At 31.2% G+C, this 27239-nt stretch overlaps 1 protein-coding gene across 1 annotated transcript; it reads right to left on the reverse strand.

The window, feature by feature from the left end:
* On the reverse strand, positions 1-25295 carry LOC143085127 (translation factor Guf1, mitochondrial-like). The gene is made up of 18 exons (XM_076261310.1): positions 25040-25295; positions 23179-23245; positions 22699-22810; positions 20755-20903; positions 20352-20432; positions 19154-19315; positions 15775-15839; positions 14875-14987; positions 13482-13572; positions 10974-11103; positions 9268-9377; positions 8632-8759; positions 7753-7823; positions 5579-5680; positions 5050-5183; positions 1618-1663; positions 757-969; positions 1-156 (listed from the first exon to the last, which is right to left on the reverse strand). Exons 1-18 carry the CDS (start codon positions 25132-25134, stop codon positions 31-33), a joined length of 1995 nt encoding a protein of 664 aa, XP_076117425.1. The 5' UTR covers positions 25135-25295; the 3' UTR covers positions 1-30.
* Between the last annotated feature and the right edge of the window lie 1944 nt (positions 25296-27239).

Consider the following 27239-nt stretch of genomic DNA (forward strand, 5'->3'; position numbering starts at 1 on the left):
AGCAAGGGTAGTTTTTTATTCATAAATAATTTATTTCGTCAAAACTTTGATGAATACGTCTTTTGGCACACTGATTTTCCCTATCATTCTCATTTTCTTTTTCCCCTCTGCTTGTCTCTTTAATAGCTTGTTCTTTCTACTGATATCTCCTCCATACTGGAATATATATAAATACGAAATGTGTAATTCAATCAATGCATATCTGTTTAATATGATCAACCCTTATTCACACATTGAGATATGGACATTTTGTACATAATATGCACTGAAAAATTGTCATAAAACGTGTTTTCATATAAACATTAAATTTCTTAAATCTAAAGCATAACTGGTTGCAAAAACAGCATTCATCTCTTGATGAAAGACTAAACTTTTTCTTTAAATAGCTAAAAAATATAGAAAAACAAGGGTAAAACTATATGGCACATAAAAAATCTTCCACAAGCTGATGATGAGGAATTTTGTTTTACATTAAAATGAAAATAACATGTGTTTTCATTGTAGTAAAACTACATTAATCCATACTTTTATTTCTCTCTAATTAATTAAGCAATCTGTCAAATGAAGTGTCTTGTGAATAAAGAGCTTTTGCCACCAGAATATATTTTGTAACAATGATATTAACGACACTAAAAGGTAGATGTGTACTAAACCCTTCAAAATTAAGCCACTGCCTAGATAACAGAACAAAACAACAATGAGCTAGTGTTTAAGCATGTATATGCCTTTGAGACTACAGATTTGATATCAACTTACACATTTTGCCGTAACATCTTTCCTGTAAGGTTGAATATCTTCCCTAGCTAACACTTTACCACCAACACATGCCTGTACAGATACTTTAAACAATTGTCTTGGTATAGATTTACACAGTTTCTCTACAATCTCTCTTCCTTTCTGTCTGGCTTTAGTTATATGACTTATCATTGTAAGTTCATCTAATTCTTTTCCATTTAATAAATAGATTATCTACAAAAAACATTCATGGTTATATAATGGGCATAATTTGTATTAACATATGCAAAGCATAGGGTATGATTTGGGGTGTAATATCAAATATATATAACAAACTATCAGAATCAAACAAAGCTCTTTTAATTCATAATTTACCCTTTTCAGTGGATCATACTGCAATGAAGCCACTGAAAATTCTCAATAAAACAGTGTAGTTCAGTGGTTGTCGTTGGTTTTAATTTTGCCAAAATGTTACTAAAATTAACCTACATTTGCTCAAATTTAATAAATCCCTCTTATGACAGTGCTATTAATGTATTAAGTCACTCTTCATAATATGCTGAAGGAAGATTTTTTAGGAGAAACAGAAAAAGTATGCAGCTTCACCTGAAGATCATGATAAGACTGACAAAACAGGCATTGCAAGTTGATTAAATAATTGTTAATGAATATTACATAACGTTTAAAAAATTCTTGAGTTATCATAAAGACAAATAACACCAAAAACTGGGAGTGATCATGTGTGCTTCCAAAAGGGAAACAGATCCTGCTCCACTGGTGGCACCATTCATGTTGCTCACATATTTTTGATGGTAAGTTTATGCTCTGTTTGTTTAAAATGGTATAATGTTAGAAATACAACTATCTTCTTATTCTACCAACCTTCACTAAATCTGACTCTTGATATCCATGATCTTCATAATCAAAACTGAAACAGATAGTTCAAACATTTCTCAAAGCTTAAGTCTGGCAATTTTTAAATTAGTCAGCTCAAAATTATGGAAAAAGAACTGAAGAGGAACATTTTATAAATGTATGTCATATCTGAAGCATCCAACAAAAAGTAGACATTAATCAAAGAGCTGAAAGCTCTGAAGAAAAATGACGCCACTGTCTCTAATATTGGGATAGTTTTTATGCAAGTCTTGATTTTCACATACCTTAATTAGTTTAACAATGCAACATGTCTCGTAAGCATATAATTGATACTTGTATATGTGTGTGTGTGTAGTGAAGGTGACAACTGGCTGTTTTTTTAAGATAAATGAATAGGTCAAGACTACCTGAATTTGTACAAATAAATACCGTAGAAAGGCTTGTATATTTCTCACTGGTACATAGCCTGAATCCGGGTCCGTTTGCGCCCCATTCACGTTTGCGCCCACTCATGTTCGCCCCCTTTCACTTTCACACCCTACATGTTCGCACCCAATCTTAATTGGTTTTGTGTTTAATAACTCTGTAAGCAAGTGTTTTCTTATAAGTATAATTGTTGTCATTGTCTCAAAATAAAGTGTTGAATAAATCTTAATCATGTTTTGGATAGGGTATTGTTAAAAATAATAATAATCCTTTCTAAATAAAGTGGTATTTTGTCAACGTTTTATTTTGTGTTGAATAACTCTTAATCATGTTTTGGTTAATGTATTGCTTTAACTTTGTTTCATTGACTTGTTTCAAAATGAAGTGAGATTCTGACTATGTTTTTTTCTGTGTGTTGAATAAATTTTATCATGTTTTGGTTATAATAGTGGATTGCTATATTTTGGTTCCTATATTTTATTGCTTCTTTGTTTCAGATCAAAGGGACCAAGCTGTTAAAAACAATTATCTTTTGTGTTTTTCCTTTAAAATCTTCAATGTTTTACTCATACCAAGCTATAAATACATTCAGTATTTACACCAAAGCAATTTAAAACAACAATCATGATTTTCCAATTATTCAACTTGAATTTGAATTAAAATTGGGCGCGAATGAGTAGAGTGCGAACGGACCTTGGGTGCGAACGTGTAGGGTGCGAAAGTGTATTGGGCGCGAACAGACCTGATACCACAGTCTGAACCCCCTTCTCCCACAAAATATTAAGTAAATAATCTTTTTGTTACTGTTATCAAAGGTCTAATGAAACTCAGGTAATTTCAAACATTTGTCAAAGAATTCTAGTCAAACCAGCACCTGGTTAAATTGGCACCTGGACAAATCAGCACCTGGTTAAATCGACACCTGATATAGTCAATTCGTCACCCATGTTAAATATATATTTTTAACAGTATTTTAAGCAAAAAGAGTAAAAATAAGAAAGGGGTTGCCAGAATTTTTTCAGTATTTAACCAAAAAGAGTTAAATACTAACTTTCACATTTTTGGGTGTTCATGTACATTTTGTATATTTATTTATTTTTCTCAACTAAATGACTTTTTTGGTGTATTTTTAATGTAATAATATGAGTAGTCCAAATAATTATTACGTCTGGCAAGGCTTTTTTAATTTTATTCTGGGACACCTTCCTATGACCGCAAGGCTATGTTAATTATTTTCTGGGACGCCTTCCTACGAGCGTTGTAGGAAGGCGTCCCAGAAAAAAAAAAAAAATATCCTTGCCAGACGTCATAATTATTTGGACTAATACATGAGATATTGGATATTTTTATGCATTATTTTAACCAGTTGAGCATTTTACGGGATTTTTGGTTTAATGCTGTTTAAACTTTACTGGAAAAAAAACACCTTAAATTTGCTAATTATTTGGCATGAAAGTTTGATTTATTGAAAGGGACTCATAGTTTTCTATTTTATTTTAATAATTGTCTAATTGTTAGAACAACAGTTGGGTAAGGGCTTCGTTGTTTACCTTTATACACAACAACATATTCACTTTGGTTTCCTTGTTTACGTAAATACACAACAACATATTCACTATGTACTTGGTAACAGTTATTAATTAATTGAATAGAAAATATTATAACAAATATTACTGGATGCCGAATTGACGTCAAATAGGTGCCGATTTGACTAGATGCCACCAGGTGCCGACTTGACTTGTACGTTTCAACTCCTCTGCGATTGTTTGCGGTATTTTCTTGAGAAAACCTATTTTCCATCATCAAAGAGAAGAAGAAACTGCTTGAAAATGATTCTGGAACGCTTCATGATTGTAAAAATAAGTTTAATTCACTCAAATAACAATTTTGAAACTTGCGATGTTTAAACAGGAAGTTTCAAAAGCACATGTAAAAGAAGAAATTAACCGGTGAGAGTGGAAATCCGTACATGACAGATATCACTATAGTACGACTTTGAAAGTAAAACAGTTCCATCCTTTTGTAAAACAGTCTTTAATATACCTATCACATTAATGTTTGAAGGGTCTTAAGCTTATTCAAACCATATAAGTCGGTATGAAACACCAAAACGGAATGAACAATAACCGATTACCTTTTGTAGTTTACAAATTCTAAGCTGGTTCCCGTCAAACTACAACACTTTGTTCGAGTGTAGTGGAATACAAGCAAAAACCAGTTAGTTTGTATAGTAAATATGAAACCGAGTGTAAACTGGTTCCTGGCTGATAACTACACAATGATCATGCATAATGATAACACAAGCAGATTCCAGTTTGTATGGAAAATAGTAAATACGAAACCAAGCGCGGTAGGCAGAGAAATGTAATGAAGTTCAGGTCGGCAGTTATGGAACAATGACTGCGTCATTTTCCAAAAACAATAGAAATCCTCCAAGATCCAAATATTGGGAAATTGAAAAACGTCTATAAATTGGCAAATGGGATGAAATATAAAGTTTATACATTTTGAAGAGACTAACTACCAAACAAGTTTCATGATAAAATCTTTGTTCTACCAACATTTATTTATAGAATACCAAATACAAGAATTTAAATATAGGTAAAATTCAAAGAATGACAAAACAGTACATAACTTTACTGCTACCAATGTATTTTAATAACAATTGATATATATATACATGTACTACAGAGGCAGTTTGGTAGGGATAATTGATAATTATCATAATATATGATCAGATATAGCGTAGGAATCCCTTCATCTAATAATGATTATTTAAAAAGATTTAGGCAAAATCCTACAGCAGAATATTAATGAGATCAACAGATATGTGTGTGGAAAATATGCAGTTCACACTTTTTCATTTATGACAGGTCCTAAATTAGTCATAAAAATGATAAACAAGACCAAACAAAAACACAGGTAATATGAATGAAAAAACTATCATTTCATCATATTTATCCCATGTCCATTTATCCAAAAGAAATTCTAGCATTTGCAGTTATAGCATACCTTGCATATCCCGATGAAACAGATTTTAATTCGTCATAGAAATCTATCAAAATCTCATTCAATGGGAAAATAACTTTAAACATAATTCTTGTATCATCAATATAACTTTGGTCTAATATTTCACCTCTTCTTTCCTAAAACATAATTAAAGTTTATTATTCAGAAACACAAAATCAAATTTAAAATGTTCTCTTTTCCTTATCCTGATAGAATAGTGGTATTTAATGACATCTAAAATTTCAAGAATAGTATCTTAAAAAAAATTATTATTTGCTGTGAGTTGTAATACTCAATTATACAATAAAACAGCACATTAGCTTATAAAAAAATTGTTTTCACATATATCACGTATACAGTGTACTTTTAAAAGAAATAGAAAGAAAGACTGCTAAATCTTTTTTAAAAAAAAGTGCACAGATTAAAATGATTTACCTACTTTTACTGATTCAATATTATAATGAATGTCTTTCAAATCAAGTTTTGATTATAAGTATCACATTTAATAAACAAAAACAGTTTTTAACCTTACCATACAAAGTGGATTAATGTCACCAATATAATCAACAGGTACTATTATAGTACTATACACCATAGGCTCGTACTGGGCTTCTATTATACTAGGATCTGGTAACTGTAAGTAAGATAAACATGTTATAGTTCTTTTGTATGTACAGTATTTGTATATGTTTCAATCTTTATAATTGATCACCATAAAAGGAAATAAGATTATAAAAGAATGTTCCTTTATATAATGTTTAGTCCAAAGAGTTTCAATTCATTAAAAGACAAACGAAAGATACTAAAGGGACACTCAAACTTATATGTTGAAAAAAAACTGACAACACCATGGCTAAAAGAAAAAGACAGACAACACCATGGCTAAAAGAAAAAGACAGACAACACCATGGCTAAAAGAAAAAGACAGACAACACCATGGCTAAAAGAAAAAGACAGACAACACCATGGCTAAAAGAAAAAGACAGACAACACCATGGCTAAAAGAAAAAGACAGACAACACCATGGCTAAAAGAAAAAGACAGACAACACCATGGCTAAAAGAAAAAGACAGACAACACCATGGCTAAAAGAAAAAGACAGACAACACCATGGCTAAAAGAAAAAGACAGACAACACCATGGCTAAAAGAAAAAGACAGACAACACCATGGCTAAAAGAAAAAGACAGACAACACCATGGCTAAAAGAAAAAGACAGACAACACCATGGCTAAAAGAAAAAGACAGACAACACCATGGCTAAAAGAAAAAGACAGACAACACCATGGCTAAAAGAAAAAGACAGACAACACCATGGCTAAAAGAAAAAGACAGACAACACCATGGCTAAAAGAAAAAGACAGACAACACCATAGCTAAAAGAAAAAGACAGACAACACCATGGCTAAAAGAAAAAGACAGACAACACCATGGCTAAAAGAAAAAGACAGACAACACCATAGCTAAAAGAAAAAGACAGACAACACCATGGCTAAAAGAAAAAGACAGACAAACAACAGCACACATGACACAACATAGAAAAGTAAATACTATGCAACACAGACCCATCAATAGAAATAACAAACATTACCCTAAAAGGACATCTAGATGTCTACTTTAGTGGATTTGATTCTTTGGGTGTCTACCAATTTGGTTTCCCAAAAAAACTCTCCTATTATTCATATGTTAGTAAGTGGGATTACATTACACTGTAGTAGAATGGTACATTTTTTTACTATTCTTACACAAAAAAAAATATAGAACAATAAACTGGTGGATTTGTAATAGATAGATTAAATGATTTATACAAGTGTATTTGATAGTAATAGTAGTCTCCCCTTCAAGCAGTGAGACAAGAATTAAATGTAACCGATGTGATGAGTTATAACTTGCATCCATAGTGTCAATATCAACTTTGAAAGCAAATCAAGTTCGCTAGCAGCATCTCAAGATGTCCAACTGTATACATCATCATACAATTAATATTTGGTGACCACTAAGGAGTGATCCATAATTGTCAACCATTTCCAAAGTGTACAAAACATAAACTTTTTCAGACCTCCCACCCTCCCTCAAAAAGTGTAAATCAACTATTTTCAGATTTCAAGATGAGAATCAATCCTTCTTAAAAAGAATATCTTTTCTATTATAGTTTAGATTAATATAGAAATTTGCATTGAAAATAAACTGAAACATATCTAATTGTTTTATTTTATGACATGCATCTGTGATGCTTGCATATATTTTGAAACATGCTACTTTAAATGTACAATTTCATGTTATTTTCAAACGAATAGATGATAAATGGCTTCATTGCTGTAATTAAAGAAAACACAAAAAAGTTCTGAAAAAAAAAGTGTATGGTAAAAATCTTGAATTTTTAACCCCCTATTCCAAGTGTGCTTTTTATACATTTTGGAAAATAGTTGACAGTTATGGATGACCTCTAATATGAAAGCTGTCTATATTTGCAGGGAATACAACTTTTAGAACAATAACAACATATAAATCCTTCATTGTGACTTACTTTACATGGATTAAGTATAATTATCTCCTCAGCACCATAAAACTTTATATTGTGACTTACTTTACATGGATTAAGTATAATTATCTCCTCAGCACCATAAAACTTTATATTGTGACTTACTTTACATGGATTAAGTATAATTATCTCCTCAGCACCATAAAACTTTATATTGTGACTTACTTTACATGGATTAAGTATAATTATCTCCTCAGCACCATAAAACTTAATATTCTTGTCACCTTTTATTTTTACTACAAAATATGTACAGTTAATTGTAAATAAAGTTTGAATAATCATCATATATCATTTAATTTACACACCAGCACTGTAATTTTTAAAAAACTTACAATGACTGCATATTTTTAAATCATGTTTATCATCAAATTGATTATTATACCTTACAAAAAAGTGAGTGATTTTGCATTGACGATGAATTTAATGTTTATGAGATTTTCTGAGTTGTCTTTCTTTCCATACTACATTAATTTTCTAGGTACAACAATGATTTCTGAATTTCACTGCAACACTGTTCACTATGTTGAAAGAGTGTGTGTTATCATGAATGAATGATTGTTTTTTAATAAAAATATATATTTTTAACCTAGTATCTATATTTATGCATATGAAGGACCAAAATTTAGCTACACTACATTACTACTGAGGCACTTTTTATGTAAAATTTATAAAGCTTAAATGTTCTGTCCAGTTAATCATCCAAATTAGCAATAAATATAAAAACACAGACATTCAAGTACAATATAAATACATTGTCAGAAATTATGCAAATTATATCTACAAGCTTCAGAGATAGAAGACTTTATTGATTACATTCAAGATTTGAATGTGTTTACTGCTGTTCTAAAACTGATAATGGTGGAAGGAATTTGAGGCACTCAAATTAATATACTATGTATAGTTGAATTGTCCTTACAAGTTTGTAAATATAAGATGTAAAAAGAAAATTTTATGGGTGGTTGAGGTCTGAAAAAATAGCACCCAATGCCCCCTTTGCTTATAATTTTGGAAATCCATAATGGATAACTTGTACTGTAATTGTACCTTTATATGAAACATTAGGAGCAGTAGGAATAACTGATGCATCATATTCCTGTTCTAATCTCTGGTTAAATACATCCATGTGTAACAAGCCTAAAAATCCCAGACGGAATCCTACACCTAAGGCTTCACTGTAAATAGAAAGGATTCATAAGTTATACACTAGCATATCTACCTGTATAGCTGCATGTGTCAAGGTCATGCAGGGTTTAACCCACAGATAAAATTAAACATTGATGAAAAATTCAATCTCAAACAACTGCAAGAATAATACAAATTTTAAATAAAACTGTTAACATAGTGTCATAGAGTAAAATCAAGAATAACTGCCATATTGATTTTTGTATAATGGAGAAGATATAATTTTAAAGTTCTTCTAGACCTAACCTCCTTAAATACCATAACTTTAAACAATGTAAATTCTTCAATTGTGTAGTGCATGAAAAAAGATTGGAGACACCCAAATATCCTTGCAAAGCAAATACATTCATTTCTGATTCAAACATTTCCATTTCAATTATCAAATCCACATCATTTTGGCTCTAATGGATAGTTGTCTCATTTGCAATCACAACCGCATCTCCTCATTTGATACTGATATTTCAATACTTTATTGCATTCTTAACATACAGTACCTACCTATTGTCATTACTGACTGATACACTGGGATCATTCATTGTTAGTTTTTCTAAAGCCATTTTTAGAGATTGATATTCTGACTGGTCCATAGGATATATCCCAGCAAATACCTGTAAAAATATGATGCATAATCTAATTGATCTGAAAGTGCATCACACTTTAAAGCTTCACCAGATATAGTTTTGAACCAATCGCAAGATGATCAAATCATCTGATGTATAGTTACTCAAACAAATAGATTAATATTCTTTACATGTTTTTACATTGACATCAGCAAAGAAAACTAGAGACTCTAAAGAGCCTGTGTCGCTCACCTTGGTCTATGTGAATATTAAACAAAGAAAGCAGATGGATTCATGACAAAATTGTGTTTTGGTGATGGTGATGTGTTTGTACATCTTACTTTACTGAACATTCTTGCTGCTTACAATTATCTCTATCTATAATGATCTTGGCAAAGTAGTTTCAGTGGAAAATGTTAGTAAAAATTTACAAATTTTATAAAAATTGTTAAAAATTGACTATAAAGGACAATAACTCCTTAGGGGGGCAATTGACCATTTTGGTCATGTTGACTTATTTGTAGATCTTACTTTGCTGAACATTATTGCTGTTTACAGTTTATCTCTATCTATAATAATATTCAGTATAATAACCAATAACAGCAAAATTTCCATAAAAATTACCAATTCAGGGGCAGCAACCCAACAACGGGTTGTCTGATTCATCTGAAAATTTCAGGGCAGATAGATCTTAACCTGATAAACAATTTTACTCCGTCAGATTTGCTCTAAATGCTTTAGTTTTTTAGTTATAAGCCAAAAACTGCATTTTACCCCTATGTTCTATTTTTAGCCATGGCGGCCATCTTGGTTGGTTGGCCGGGTCACTGAACACATTTTTTAAACTAGATACCCCAATGATGATTGTGACCAAGTTTGAATAAATTTGGCCCAGTAGTTTTAGAGGAAAAGATTTTTGTAAAAGTTAACGAGGACGGACGCTGGACGCAAAGTGATGGGAAAAGCTCACTTGGCCCTTCGGGCCAGGTGAGCTAAAATTGAGCAAGTGACATGAAAATTCTTCAGACAGTACAGATTTATTTGACATATTTGATTCTAAATAAGATGATTATAATTTGTAGTTCTCATTAAAATGTTATGAATGGTGTAAGGGACAGATATACAGAATACAATTAAACCATTATACCTATTTCAAAGCAGGAGTGCTAATATTTCAGATGTTGGGGTATATCTAACTGACTCTTTATTTGTATGTTTGAAGACTTCAAAGTAATGAGCTGAATGTTTTTAAAAGAGGTATGTTATACAGAGGTATGTTATACAGAGGTTAACTGTTATATGTACATCAGGGTAAAATGCTATTCTAAAAATTGTGAGATAATATGCCAACTATAAATACAAACGGTTTAAAATGCAATCATATTGAATTCATTTCAACAGAAAATAGTTTTGTTTATGCACCTGTAAACTAAAAGAGGTTGATTTCCATAACTTTTTTTTTATGGGCTGGTGTCCCATATTGAGCGACATATATGGGTAATTCATATAATTTTACAAGGACAATCCTAAAGTTACCTTGGTTAGCTGCACCTTTTATAATCCTTGATCCACAACTATCGAGAACAAATCAAATTAACACTAAATAAAGTGATCATTTTAACAATATACAGAGCACATTTTTACCATTGGTTTAGCAGGTTTAAATCCTGGCAGAGCTTCAACAGGAGATTTCTCATGATATAATGTATCTCCTATCCACACATCTGTCATAGACTTAATATTAGCCATCATATATCCCACCTGGCCTCCATATCTAAAAAGAGATTGAAATTAAGTCATCTTAGGGAATTCCATTTTTAAGTAATATTTTAATATATTATTGGTTGTCAAATGTTTGCAGTAAATTAATGTTAAATTTAGTGCATAATCCAGCTTGCAGCAGAATTGTTTTCTTTGAAAAAAAGTTTGAATGGCATAAACTATCTTAAAGTTCAAATTCCTTTCATAAAATAAAGCATACATAAAAAGGCAAGAAAAACATTAAACTTATACTAGCATGACTGGAGGATTGAATTTATTAAGTAATTATTATGCCCCATTTATGGGCATTATGTTTTCTGGTCTGTGTGTCTGTTCATTCATTTGTTCGTCCGTTCATTTGTTTGTCTGTTGTCCATCTGTTTGTCCGTCTGTCTGTCTTTCTCGCTTCAGGTTGAAGTTTTTGGTCGAGGTAGTTATTGATGAAGTTGAAGTCCGATCAACTTGAAAATTCAACATATTCCCTATGATATGATCTTTCTAATTTAAATGCCAAATTAGAGATTTTGTCCCATTTCCATGGTCCACTGAACAAAGAAAATGATAGTGCGGATGGGGCATCCGTGTACTTGGGACACATTCTTGTTTTTATACCTATTTCACTGTAAGGCCACACCAATTTAATTTCTTGTTCTATGGATATTTTGACTCCAAAATTAGGGGCGAGCGAGCAATTTGAAAATTTTAATAAAAAAATATTTAATTTGCAAATTTTTGAGGCGAAGCTTGAAAAGTAAAGGCGAGCCATTGTAATTTTTTTTTGTAAACATATAATAGTAGGATTGACAATATCAAAACTTGATTTATCACTTGTACTTTGACATTTCTTTAATTTCTGAAGTATTTTTTCCCTGTTCACCAAGAAATAATTAATTCTGGTCTATGTATGTGTGACTGACAATGAGACAATTCTCCATCCAAGTCATAATCAGTTTGGGGGCAACTCCTTAATGTTATAAATATCCCTAAAGAACTATATATCTATCTCGTATTAAATGGTCAAAACATGTCCAAGAAATTTGTAATATTCCTGGACTTTAACCATGTTAAATTAACACATTTACTTTAACAGTTTAATATTATTCAAAATAAGTGGACCCCTCTTTTAGAAAAAGTTGTTTAAAATATGATATAACTCTCCTCTTTTCTAAGTTTTCAAAGGTTTTGTATAGAAGAACTAGACAAATCCTTGGTATTTCTATTTTCTATTCTACATCAGTAAAATGACCCCTTGTCTGAGGGAGGGTTGCTCTCAACCTGATAAAACAAACACAGGTCAAAGTACGGCCTTTTACACAGGGCTTTGATACAGACCAAACAGCAAGCTATAAAGGACCCCAAAATTATTAGCGTATACAATTCGAACAAGAAACCAACGATCAAACGGGAAAATACCAATGAACAACATCAACAAACGATAACTGCTGAACGACAGGCCCCTGAATCAATAAGGACAGGTGCATAAACATGCAGCGGCTATGGATAGTTTTGTTTCGCCAGCATACAATATAATTGCAGTTGAAGGCAAATCCTTCAGAAGTTCTTTGTACTTTATTCTAACAACGAACATTTTTTGATAGGAAATATAAGTAAGGGGGAAAGAAACCAATTTTTTGTTCTTTTCAGGTATTTCCGCTGTTATAAATTTATATCAGAGCACTCCCACTTTGGATAAATAGGTTTCATGCTGAAACAAATATTCTCACAGATATTTACACAGTGTGGTGGGGTGCTTTTATGTTTAAAATCATTATATACAGGTTAGACTGTGATTTTAAAAACAAATGTTGATATCTTTTTATAATATTTACCAAAAAACAGTGCGGGAAATGGACATGATTACATTTCCAGATGCGGGAAGCGGGAATATAAAAAAAATTTAAAATTTCTGTTTTGAAAAAATAGGTGCGGGCCGGTCCATCGAACAAGGAATCAAATTGGTGTGGCCTAAGTATTCTTTAAAATATGAGATTAGATAAAATTACAAAGTTTTTATAAGATTAACATGATCAAGGGTCGGCTATTAGTTTTTGAATGTTAAAAGAGGTAAAAAAAAAATGTAGCTTGAAACTCAAGATCTTTATTACAGAAACAGTTTACTTTTTTGTTTTATATGAAAATGTCTTTGTTAAAATCATTTTATGTATGTAATCCAAAATGAAAGCTCTCATTTACTGGCACTTTTTTCTGAGACCCTTTTCATAAATGTATGTATATTCCAATTCTCCCTCTTTGTACCACAACCCTAATGTATCACATAAAATTGGCTGAGTCCTAAAGGTGACAACAAGACATTGGTGCAATAAGTTTCTTAGTCTCTATATTGTCAGTTAATGTTATAAAAATCCCTAATTTGAAGTAATCTGCACATACAAGCAACCTGTTGATGTTTGTTCTGGGTATAAAATGCCAACATCTTGAACTTCATAACTCTTCTTTGTATGAGCTGATACTATCTTATCTCCTGAAAAGAGTCAAGGTATGATTATGTTTAAGAGGTGTTCATTACATTCAACTTTATATCTGTGTCTTCCATTGAAAGCTATTAATGCTGAGCAGGTAGCACATCATTCTATAAACATAATTAAATATAAATTTATTTATACAGTTTTGGAGATAAGTGTGACGTCCATTTTTATTGAACTAATATACAATTTGTTTAGGGGCCAGCTGAAGCCCGCCTCTGGTGTGAGATTTTCTCACTGTGTTTAAGACCCATTGGTGGACTTACTCTGTTTTCTACTCTTTGGTAGCATTGTTGTCTCTTTGACACATTCCCCATTTCCATTTTCAATTTTATTATTACTCTTTTTTTTAAATTGCAAAAATATGAAAGTCAACAATGCAGTTCATTTGCATAAACATTTACTGTGGATTCATTTTTATTCATGATATACCAATTTTCGTGGGTTTCGTGGGTCACAGCGAACCACAAATTTAAGAATTCAACGAAGAATAATCCTGAGAAATGTGTATGGAGTCGGATGTTTATTTCCTGTTATGTTATGCAGTTCTAGTATAATGTTGACTAGCGATAAACATTGTAACATAACACGTGTGTTTTATTGAAAGAAGATACAAGTATTTTGATTAAATCTATAATTAATATATCACATATCAGTGATAATTTACTTTTTAAAATTGATTAAAACTGTTATGGAAAATACTGCAAGTTGTTAATTACCGTGTCATAGTTTGGTTAAACAGCGATTAAAAATCAATAGGATTAAGTACAGTGATATTGCCCGTAGGTAAAGTGTTTATGACAGGAACATTTATTTTCACACCTTATACTTATATCACTGTTTATTATATCGTGATTAGAGAAATGAGCTTTCAATCATAAAGTTTTGAATGCCTTATAGAATTCAGACAAGAATTTATAAATTGTAAAACAAACAAATAATTAGTTGTCTCTGTACATTATTGTAATCGAAGTTATCAATGAACATTTTAACCTAGAATGACCAAGAGAGGATTTTGACAATTCAAAACTTTTTCAATGAATTCCTTCCTTCTTTTTTGTTTTTTTTTATTATTGATCAAACCAAGGAGGTTATATGATCTCCTAAATCAAAAAGAAATCCATGAATTACGTATCTATTTTTTGTTGTTGTAATCAGCAATCCACGAATTTACGTATACATTTACCACGAAACGTCTTTTTTTCTCTATCCACGAAAATTGATACCCATTACCCACGAAAATAAATGAATCCACAGTAAGTCCTATAATATATAATTTTTATATATAATAACACACAAACCTTTTTTAACCACTCCATCTTTGACACTAACATTAGTTACAGCTCCTTTAAACTTCTCATATGTAGAATCAAAAACTAATCCTTTAAATGGTTTCTTGATATCTGTAGTAGGTCTAGAAAAACATTAAATGGTGAAAATGTTAGATATGTGGTGTCTTTGGCAGAACTAGTTCTTCTCTACAAATTTAAATGTAAGTTGTTTTAATAGAACTAATTTTGTATTTGCAAGACATGCACATACAGCTAAAGGTTTATGGTTTTACTATATATCTAAAATATATTTTGTGTAATATTGTGTAAATGAATTCCTATTTCATTGTCCTTTACCCCACAAAAATGTTATTTGTTTTACAATGATTTTGTCCACTAAAAATCAGTTTTCTACAAAATTTGATTTTCTGTTCATCATTTCTGATGATTTATATGGAAATTTGTTAAACAGTAAAACCTGCATGTTGTATGCTTTGTTATAAAAAACAGAGGATAAAACTTTAAATTCTGTGGGTACTGAAGTATTGCAGTAATCATTTTTTCATTATATGCCTATGTCATTGGCTCAAACTCTGAGCTCTCTCTCTCCAAAAACCTTTAGTTTGTGATACCATGCATGGCTCATTTTAGGTCAATATCTATAGTTCTGTTCTGTATACAGAGAAACTCGATAATGTTTTATATTTAGACATCCTTAGCTTTCAAATGGTGGTTTTGAGCAATCATGATGAAGGTTCTAGAAAAATGATTCAGAAACACATAAATTTATTTTCCTAAGATACTGTTTGTTTTGTCATAACTATGAAACTCTAAAGTCATCAAAATCTACTTAAGAAAACCACATGCATCTGGATATACATTAATTAGCATAATAAGTGTAATACACAGTTTACTTGTTGTATGTCTTACGGAGGGATTCTATCTATCACAGCTTTTAACACATCTTCTACACCTGTACCATGCTTAGCTGATACCTACAATAATCAACATATTACAATAACATATTATCAGGATATACTGGGAAGTATAATCAAAGTGCTGGAAAGCACCTCTGGAAAGTTTGCAACTGTATATGTGTATTATTTCAAATAGGTTATTGACGTGTATTATTTTTATTATTATATGTATTTAAATCACTGTTTTGATTTTTTAAACTAAACCATTGTCTCGCCAGCAATTTCCAAAAATCACTTTTTATGCCCCATTTATGGGCATTATGTTTTCTGGTCTGTGCGTCCCTTCGTCCGTCCGTCCTTTCGTCCGTTCGTCTGTCCCATTCAGGTCAAAGTTTTTGGTCAAGGTAGCTTTTGATGAAGTTGAAGTCCTATCAATTTGAAACTTAGTACACACTAGAACACACCCGTGATATCGCGGGTCTGTGACTGAATTAAAGTATATAACTATGCCTACGCCTTATTTTAGTATTGGGATTGCCATCTGATAAAGTCATGCCGATTATAAGATGCACAGTGTTCTCTGCTTTCAAAATCTGTCTGTTTGAACCAGTCGAACTGGAACTTATCAATTATTGGTAATATTAATTGAAAACAAAAGGTCCTGGAATGGAGTATTTTTTAATCAACAGCATTGTCCTATATTTATTAATTTAGTTATAAATAAAGTTGAATTCTTTGATTCGCTGTTTTATGTCATATGCCCGCTAACAAATTGAAAACTGTACCTATACGCCTTATTTTAAGTCCAGATTTTTAGTACTCGTATTGTCATCTTAGAAAGTCTTACTGCTTAAAATACTACAATAGGGAACAATTTGACAATGATTGAATTTAGTAGTGTCAACCCTGTGACTATGACTCGTGTACATGGCAAAATCCGAAATACACTGTTTGGTGGTGCGCCTGTCAGATGAGAAACGTACCGATAAGTAATAGGTAACAGGTGAATATTAATTATGTGGAAGAGTGCTGTAATTTTTTTAAATCAACACCATTGTCCTATATTGGATATATAAAATTGAATTCTTTGATTTGTCGTTTTTACCCCATGACGGCTGATAAATTGGACCTCGTCATTTTAGTATTATAGTTGTTCCCTATGATATAATCTTTCTAATTTTAATGCCAAATTAGAGTTTTTACTCCATTTTCACGGTCCACTGAACATAGAAAATGATAGTGCATTCGTGTACTGGGGACACATTCTTATATATCTATACTTCTAAATCTAAAGACCGTTTTTATGTTTATGTTTTATATATAAAGCCTTTATAATAAAGGTATATATACTTGATAGGGTATACTGAAAATTTCATCCCTTTACATCTAGAATGGTAAAAGTGACGCCAATAACATTCAAACTTGACTTGTGTTTTGTGGTTGCGTATAAGTTTCATAAAATTTGGTTCAGGCAAACTAAAGTAAGAGAACAGAAATCAATTTTGGGATGTATGGACGTATGTACAAGTAAGGGACGTACATACTTACAGAAAAAAACAAGGATAAAACTCAATATGGTGGGGGTATAAAAATAGTAGTATGACCTCAGGAATAAAAAAGTTTATATACACTAGATTCATACAATGTTGATCTGAGGTGCTTATAACTCTGTAACACATTTTAGTTGCTGCTGCGTAATTGCCTTTGAGGCAATGACATTTGAGATTTTTGTTTTAAGTCATTTATTTAATCATTGCCTCTGTGGGGACACATTATTAATTATAGGTCAATCTTAAAAATTCATACTGCCCCAGGAATAAAGTGAGGATAAAAAGTTCTGGATCCGCCACTGCATTGTTAAGCACTAAGAAAGTCATTTTGCTAGTACATGGACAAATGTTATTAAATCATTTTAATAATTTCTACAGCACTTGTCTTTAGCTTGATCTCGGTCTTGATACACTGAACTATAATATTCTTAGAAAGTAGTTGATGACTCAGTTGCTTACATTATATGCGGATGCTATGATACTAATGGTCATTAAGACAATGTTTTTTCTGTTGTCAGTATGATCCACTTGAACATGCTGAACGAGTGAAGGTCCTTATATCCACATTGGAATGTGAAACAGCTAGTACTTAACGAATTAAAAGTTTTCAAATGATTTTTGGCATCAAAACTTTCAGATCGATGTCAGATTGACAAAAACAATGCACTTTTCTATTTATTTCTATAAGCCGGTATTTACCTTTAATCGTCCTTGGCGTGAGACATAAGCCATATAATTATCGATTATTTTATATTCTATCACCTGTGTATTGTTAAAATAAATCAAACCATTATCACTTGTCAATTATCCGACAATTTTGTCAAATATCAACTTGTTCTCGCATACCGGACTCTTTTGATGCACTCGGGCTTTTACTTATTCAATAATAAACAGTTGTAAATATCGTACATAGTAAAAAATAGTGCGGGAAAATGTTCATTCATGAAATATTCATGAATGAAACGCTGTCTCGCGTAGATTTCTTTGATTTTCTCTTCAGCCAATGGCCGATCCGCAAAGTAGTGTTTGTGAAACTTATTTTCAATATGAACCTAAATTCATCTAAATTTTCGTTGAACATTCATTCCTTTTTTATTCAAGCTGTAATCTTTTCAAAAGAGTAGCAACTCAAAGTATCCAAGAATCAGAAGTCTTACACTAGTACTACATTATCTTGGAGCAGAACATTGGGATAGTCTGTCTCACCGGAAGTTGAGGCCGACGCCTAAGGAAAGTAGCAATAGCAAGCTATAGCAAACTTTCCAAAAATTACAAAGGAGGGAACAGTGGGAGGAGATAATAAAACGTCTAATTGTTTAAAATCATAAAATTCATACAAGGCAACCCTCTTCAATCTAAAATAGCTAGGTGGTTATTAAAGTCCAAGTTGTTATCTGACACAGTATAAAGTTTACAGTAAATCAAATTTGAGAGTTTATCAATAATTATAACACAAAGTCAAATTAATTGAAGTATTTTGCAGTTTTCATATTTTACTAGTAGTCATTTTGTTTTGTAGCATACTAGTCAATATATCCAAGCAAGCCGATTTTTTTAGTTTTTAGTAAAGAACCATTTAAATGAAGTTTAATCCCTGACTATTTTATAATAAGACTTATATACAGTTGAATGCAAATTTGTCTGCCATTACTTAAGACCACTCAGAATTCTTTTTGTTGTACAACTATACACTAAGTTGTTTACTTTTTTCAACCTTGATGTCTTTTCCATTAAAACGACATATATACATTCATCTACCGGGTTGTACTAGTTAATTTTTCATCTCCAATAAGAATTTTATTTTGCAAACCTTGACGAATAAAGCCACAAGAAACAATTCACCTGTAATATTTCATGAGGTTCAATATCAAATACATTTTTCATTTGTTTCTGTACTGTCTCCACATCAGCCCCAGGTAAGTCGATTTTGTTGAGGACAGGTAAAATTGTCAAGTCTGCCTCAAATGCCAAGAAAAAGTTAGCAACAGTCTGAGCTTGTACACCCTATAAATAGAGTACAATTTACATAACATTTCAATATTTCTACTTCATTTAGAACAGTTACTCAAAACAGTTTGATATAATTGAAAGGCACATGCTAAAATAACTAAAAAAATCTTAAGGAGGCTCGAGGGTATAAAAATTTCAGAAAAAAATTAAACATTTGATTTTCACTACAAATTTAATTTGTTACCTTTTGTTAGTTGTTACTTTATCATATGGTACAAAAATCATTCAAAACAACCACTTCATGTTGGCCCCAGATGACTTTTAAAATGTATAGATCATTGAAAAAGTTCCAAATTATCTCCCTTTGGTGGAAAAATGCCATTTTTTGGCTTTAAAATTGAAATATCTTTTTTAACTCATCGGTGACCTATATTTTTTAATATAATTTCCATATAAGCTGTACTTAAACTAAATTATTGTAAAATTTGAGCGATTTCTGTTATAAATTTCTTTTTTTATTTCGATATTATCTTTATTTCTCCTATTACTTCAACAGAAAAAACCCACCTTTACAAAAATGTATGCTTCTTTCGAAGGCAGATTGTGAGCGCAAATGAACGGTGACCCCACTTTTTTATTTTATTTTTCTATTAACTATAAGATAAAGTTTATTTATAGAAAAATATAGACAAATCCTATATAAATGATTTAGACCTGCGAACCCCCTTAAATTGATGAGTCAACTTTCCAAAAACGAAAAAGTAGAATAAAGTTTTTTTACATAGTTATCTTTCTTTAGAAACCGGATTTGTATCTTAAGCTTATCATTTCATTACATTTATATAACAATTTTATTCAAGTGTTGATTTTAAGGATTTTCCCCAAAAATCATAATACACATGTATAGTGCAAAATAACATAAAAGACCAAAGAAAACATCATGAACATAGTTACCTATTTAAATAAAAAAAATATATATATTTCCTCTGACAGTGAAAAAACTGATACTGTTACGGTTATGGAAGTTGTCATTTATATATTTTTTCAAGGAGAAAATTTAATGAAAGAACCATTTGCAATAAAACCTTACCTGGTTAGCGTCAACAAGTAGTATAACACCTTCACATGCCCTTAGTGATCTAGATACTTCATAATTAAAATCTACATGTCCCTGGAAAATAATATATAAAGTAAGTAAGTAAGTAAATAGTTTATTAATTGTATATTATGACTACATAAAATTTTTAAAGGACATTTTTATTTTTTGGCTGATCTATTATTATCATTATAATACATTTTTTTTTTAATTTATTTTCCTCATTGTTGAAGTATGAATGGTCATGATGGTGACCTAACATTTACAAAACTTGATCTCTGGTGGATAGTCGGCAATCATTTCACATCTTCTCCTTCTTATATTAAATGTATAAGCAGCTAATACTAGAATTTGTTTCCGTTAGACATATTAGATAGTATATGCAATCTGTACTTACTGGTGTGTCCACTAGGTTAAGGAGATATGTCTGTCCTTTATATTCATAAAATAATGAGGCTGTTTGAGCTTTCACTGTAATTCCTCTTTCCCTCTCTACCTGTAGTTTGTCTAACACCTGTTCATTCTTTGTGTTACTTGATATGGTACCTGTAAATATAAACAATTAAAGAACCTTAGTGAGCACGCTCACATACCCCATGTCCCCACATTGTCATTGGAGAAATTAAATAAGTATAAGAAAAAAAATTGTATAAGAAAAAATATTGAATAATAATTTCCTGTCAATATACATAGTATGTCCTTATTATCTACAAAATGTCATGAAATTCTGTTGTGTGTTTTCAGAGGAGTTGAGATGACAAACTGTTGCAGAAGTACATTGAAGCAAATAAGTTCAAAGGGGCATAACTCCTAGAAAAAAAATTGAACCGTAATTTCCTGTCGATATGCACATCTACATAGTATGTCCTTATTATCTGAAAAGGTTTCGTGAAATTCTGTTGTGTGGTTTGAGAGGAGTTGCGATGACAAACTGTTGCAGTAGTACATTAAAGTAAATAAGTTCAAAGGGGCGTAACTCCTAGAAAAAAAATTGAATCACAATTTCCCGTCGATATGCACAACTACATAGTATGTCCTTATTATCTGAAAAGGTTTCGTGAAATTCTGTTGTGTGGTTTGAGAGGAGTTGCGATGACAAACTGTTGCAGTAGTACATTAAAGTAAATAAGTTCAAAGGGGCGTAACTCCTAGAAAAAAAATTGAATCGCAATTTCCAGTCGATATGCACAACTACATAGTATGTCCTTATTATCTGAAAAGGTTTCGTGAAATTCTGTTGTGTGGTTTGAGAGGAGTTGCGATGACAAACTGTTGCAGTAGTACATTAAAGTAAATAAGTTCAAAGGGGCGTAACTCCTAGAAAAAAAATTGAATCACAATTTTCTTGTTGATATGCACAACTACATAGTATGTCCTTATTATCTGAAAAGGTTTCGTGAAATTCTGTTGTGTGGTTTGAGAGGAGTTGCGATGACAAACTGTTGCAGTAGTACATTAAAGTAAATAAGTTCAAAGGGGCGTTACTCCTAGAAAAAAAATTGAATCGCAATTTCCTGTCGATATGCACAACTACATAGTATGTCCTTATTATCTGAAAAGGTTTCGTGAAATTCTGTTGTGTGGTTTGAGAGGAGTTGCGATGACATACTGTTGCAGTAGTACATTAAAGTAAATAAGTTCAAAGGGGCGTAACTCCTAGAAAAAAAATTGAATCGCAATTTCCCGTCGATATGCACAACTACATAGTATATCCTTATTATCTGAAAAGGTTTCGTGAAATTCTGTTGTGTGGTTTGAGAGGAGTTGCGATGACAAGAAACAGGACTGACAGACTGACGGACGGACGGGTCAAAAACATTATACCCTCCGCAACTTTGTTGCATGGGGTATAATAAAGGAATGCAAGATGAAAGCTCATAAAATATCAGCTGCTCCAAATAGTATTACAATCACAAAAACAAACTGCTTTTAAAGCGGTCTGCATGTATAATTGAAAAAAATACAATCAAGAATTTAATGAACCAAAGTTGGTATTGGACAACCAGTGTTTTGTGGTCAATTTTTCCAAATTAATATTCATCAGAATTTTATACGAGCAATTGAGCAAGAAGCATATCAATTCATTTTTTTTTCAAGCTCTTTAAGTGTGATTTATTTTAATTGTCGTTTAGTTTTCATTTGTAACAACATTTCCATTTCTTATGTGTATGTTGTTAGAATTCACTTTAACAACATTCAGTAGTCTATAATTATTATAAACATAATAACTTTGTTAAAGTATTAGGATAAAAATAAATGAAGATCTATAAACCTAGTATGCCTAATCAATTACTATGACTGACTTGATTTAAACATAAGTAGTATAATGGTTGTCTTTTACCTGTAATTTCCAATAGTCTGTCAGCTAGTGTACTTTTACCATGGTCTACATGAGCAATAATACTGAAATTTCTGATAAGATCTGCTGGGAACTGTAGTAAATCTATCTTCTCCTGTAATTGTATAAACAAGATGATGTGTGATATATCTTATAGTGAATTCGAAAGGGTCATTAATGTATAAAGGAGGGTTCAAGTGATGTTACAGTATGTGAAAGAAATGTTTATGTAAAAAAAAATAATATTGTGGAAGAACTTAAATATTTCTTTAGATTTTTGCACTTATCATGTAATAATTTTTTTTTCGCAATTGTGTTTGCTCTCAAATCAGTGTTGCCATAGCTTTGAACATGAACAGTTGTTTATTTTTTCCACATTAAATGCAATGTGTAGCCGGACTTGATTTTAATACTGTACATTATTCAAATAGTGCAATAAGCCTTTTAAGTCAAAAACTTCTTAAAAAAAATACAAAATCTTACCAATTTAGTCTGTAGTCCAAGAGAAGTGAAAAGATTTCGTGTACTATTACTGTGTGGTGAAATAATTCTGGAAAAAATTAACATTTATCTTATTAAATTATTATAAGGGTTCATTAAACAGGAAACCTCATTATTAGCCATGAAATTTGACATCATTGGAATTTTATATGAAATTATAATGAATATTCACTTATCATGCTTCTGGCTGGGACTATTATACTTAGTACTATTAGTATAATAGTCCCAGCTTATGATCAGAATATCGATCTCTTTATCATGTTTATATTGAAACAAAATTATTTTGTCTTGAAATATATATCATGTATATGTAAATATTGTTTTTTATTAACCTGCTCTATATTCTTGAACATAAATATGGCATTAATATTGTTTGTTTCTCGAAGTTTTACTTTCATTTTGGGAAATGTGTGATTGGTTTTTTTCTGGGGAAAATCATGTGCAGACAAAGAGACATAAGCAGTCAGGGGACTTACTTAAATGAGTGATTTTCTAAATCACTGATTTAAGTAACATTATTTCCATAAAGATTGGAAGTAAGAGTTGTCTTTCTTTAATAATCACCTATTTAAGTAGTACAAATTAATTACTAGAAGAAGTGATTTAATTTTACTGTAGCTTTAAATATAGAATACTAACGATCCAGGGACTAATTATGTTTCTAAACCAACATCTGTGTTGTCTAGTATGACCAGGTCATTTCAGGTGATGAACTTGTACTGAATGTAGGATAATGACATAAAAATCACTTGTGTATCATACCTCAATTTCCTTCCCAAAAAACACTTATTTAAGAATCATTATTTTAATAACCCCCACTAATTTCAACACCCCCGAACAGTGAAATTTTTATCGCGAACAGTAGAATTTTATTACATAATCTAAAAGATGAAACCTTGAACTTAACAGGAAAAATACTCCCACTGCTGGGAAAAATCTGTTAAGAAAGTATCAGTTCATTATGTAAAGCCATTATTATAGCATTTTTTCAACTAAAATAGAATTTGCAGATAAATGATAGCATCAAAGGCATAAACCTTGCTACATAATTAAAAGAAGCAAAAAGTTTATTTTTTTCAATTTTATTAATGAAAAGATATTATTTAAACCTATGTGTTTAAAATTCAGGTAAAACTACAAAATCACAATTTGTGACAAAACTTCAAATTTGCTACTCAAATAAGTGATTTAAAAATCACTTATTTCAGTAAGTCCCCTGACTGATAAGTTGCTTGTCATTTTGTTTTTTTAAATATGATTTGCTCGGCCTGATTGGCCTGCCATTAAGATTGATGATGATTAATGGAATGTAAAATAACAAAACAATGGACTTGCGACATGCCGAAATGGGATGTTTTGGAAGTTTGAAATGATTTAAGACATTCAGAAGTCAGGTATGAAATGGCCATTACAATATCTGCATTGTTACACATTACTGAAGAATAACAATGTACACACATCTTTAGAATAATCAATATTTTTTTTCCTAGTAGAAAAAACGTATTCTGCACTAGTTTTGTAAGCTGGTGTACAATGGACCGGTATAAGCGTAGTGACTTCAATGCAGATGTTTCCTATGTGAAAAGTACAACAACCTACAAGTCTAAACGAACCAAAATGATGACCGATTGTACAACATGTAGACAGACTACCATGCTACAGAAGGATATTCCTAAAAAAGTTGAGTTATTTTCTGCCAAAGAGAATGAACATGATGAACAACTGAACATGTACCTTTTCAGTCCCAAAATTCCAAAACTAATCCTTCTTATGCACTTGAAGCGTATAGAGATAAAAATTCAATAATATACTCTGAAATATGTGAATGAATGTTAAGACATGCCTGGAATTTCTTTTTATGCTAAATATTTTCTGCTCGCATCGTTTGCACATACGACAAGTCGAGGAAAAAGTTGGAATTCTCCACAAAAACATCATTGTCGATGTAATGTTGATGTTGTTTTTGGAAAGTTATTCAATTCTAAATGAATGTTGCTCATATTTCCGTCAAATATATCAAAATAACTTTAATTTGCTTCGTATTCTATTTGACATTTCCAAGGGAGATGGGGGCTGACATCTTTGATTCAAAACGAGGCAGAGAGAAGTACCTAGATTGTTCCCTTATTGAACAATCCGAAATATCACGAGATCCACCAAGAATACTTTTAAATAAAAACTCACCTGAAGAACATTTTTTTCATTGTTTCTGACAAGCAGAAATTTTCATAGTAGGTTAAAGAGCTCACTAGAGCTCATGTTTTGTCTGCTATTATGTATATATGCTACAGTGAATTTGTATAATTAGGGATTATGTAGAATCATGGTTTTTTTTCAGGGAATATGTAGAATCACTGAAATCATTAGTATATATATAATCCCTGAAAATGACCAGAGATTTTACATAATCAATGAACATTTTAATAATTATTCTACATATTTCCTAATATGATTTCAGGGATTATCAATAATTTTAGGATCCTTTGTTTGTTAAAAAATAAATAGTATAGACAAATTATCATTTTTTTTATTTCATATTCCTTGCCAGATGAAATAAGTTTACTTTTAAACACAGAGGATAATCTTAAAGATAACCAACACAGGGTTTTGAGATAAAGCTGGAAGACTTCAAAATTCATAATAATCAACATTCCCTTTATAGCGATAACTAAAATACATGTTTGTTGCTTAAAAGCCGCCATTAAATGGTTATTCATGTTCTATTTGTAAATCCACAGAGCTTGTTATTTGTGGTATAGAAGGTTATGGAACACCTGTTTTATGGTTTAAATTGACTTTGTTTTTTTCTTGTTTTTTTATTTTTGGTCAAATAAACAAAAAGAATTCAAACTGAGAGAACTTAGACATCTATTATATGTCATGATGATAAAACAGGCAGAACTAAGATTGATAAATAGAACAAAATTTTAGAGGAAGCAGCTGGCATTTGGTGTAATATTCTCATAGCATTTCCGCAGGTAAAAAAAGAAAAGGGAAACCCAAAAAACATAATCATTGGCAATTGTTCACAAAAAGTCTGAAAAAGAATACTATAGTATTGCCTGCATGGCCACAAAACATGGTATTTTGCCCGAACAGGTTCGAGGCTGCTAATTTCCTTTTTTTTTCGGGATACCTTGAGATGGTTTTACAGAACACTTTATTTTTCGTAGGCGTGTCGAAAAATTTGATTCGATATGTGAAGGAAAAGGTATTTTTGAATGTGGATATTGTGATAGAAGCAGATGTGAAGCATATTATTTTAATATATTGTGTCTAACATTTTAATATATTGTGCCCAATATTTAACAATTTATGTTTATAATGATGTTTGAATTTGATTTAATAGAATACATTATTTGACTTTTATTAATTTTCTTTATAAATAAAACTGTTTCTTCATTTCAGTTATATAATCCCTGACGTTTTTTCTAGTGATAATACATAGTCCCTAAAATTTTTAGTGATTATATATAATCCCTAAACTATAGCCAGTGATTCTACATAATCCCTGAAATTTTTAGGGATTCTACATACTCACTGATTATACAAATTCACTGTAACATATTTATATATGCCGACTCCAGGGCCGTAACTACCTATGAGGCAGAGGAGGCAACTGCCTCCCCTGAATTTTCTACACCAATTTTTTTTTTAAGTATACGTACACGAAGAAATTGAATTTATATTATAAACAACACAAGTTTACACTACAGTTTTAACAGTGTTATCTTGATACGTGCGTGGTATGTCTGTCATTTTTCTGATTTTTGCTCGAAAGTGAACCGTTTTTTTTTTTTTTTTCGTGTGGCCGTCCGTCTGTTATTCAGTATTGAGGGGGGTCAGTATTCGTACGAGAACACATATAAAACTTTGCTTTCGATAATTTTGAATAAAAACTTAACTATTCACATTTCTTTGGGGGCTCAATTAAGCAGAGGAAGTTCCTTTTGTATTGAGAATCTTTTAAGATATCGGAAATTCATTACCGACTGAATCAGCTGTTGGATGGTTTTTTTTAAGTCGCCCGATCGTACGAGAAC

The sequence above is a fragment of the Mytilus galloprovincialis genome, chromosome 8, assembly GCF_965363235.1.
Source record: "Mytilus galloprovincialis chromosome 8, xbMytGall1.hap1.1, whole genome shotgun sequence".
Taxonomy (NCBI): domain Eukaryota; kingdom Metazoa; phylum Mollusca; class Bivalvia; order Mytilida; family Mytilidae; genus Mytilus; species Mytilus galloprovincialis.

What these genes read in the sequence shown, in the direction of transcription:
- LOC143085127 (XM_076261310.1), bottom strand. Translation starts at nt 25,134, where the DNA reads ATGATGTTTTTGTGGAGAATTCCAACTTTTTCCTCGACTTGTCGTATG. An exon ending in TACTTGTTGACGCTAACCAG is followed by an intron (nt 19,316 to 20,351) that starts GTAAGGTTTTAT and finishes CTCTATTTATAG; the next exon opens with GGTGTACAAGCTCAGACTGT. An exon ending in AAGAGTCAGATTTAGTGAAG is followed by an intron (nt 970 to 1,617) that starts GTTGGTAGAATA and finishes TGTTTTTTGTAG; the next exon opens with ATAATCTATTTATTAAATGG.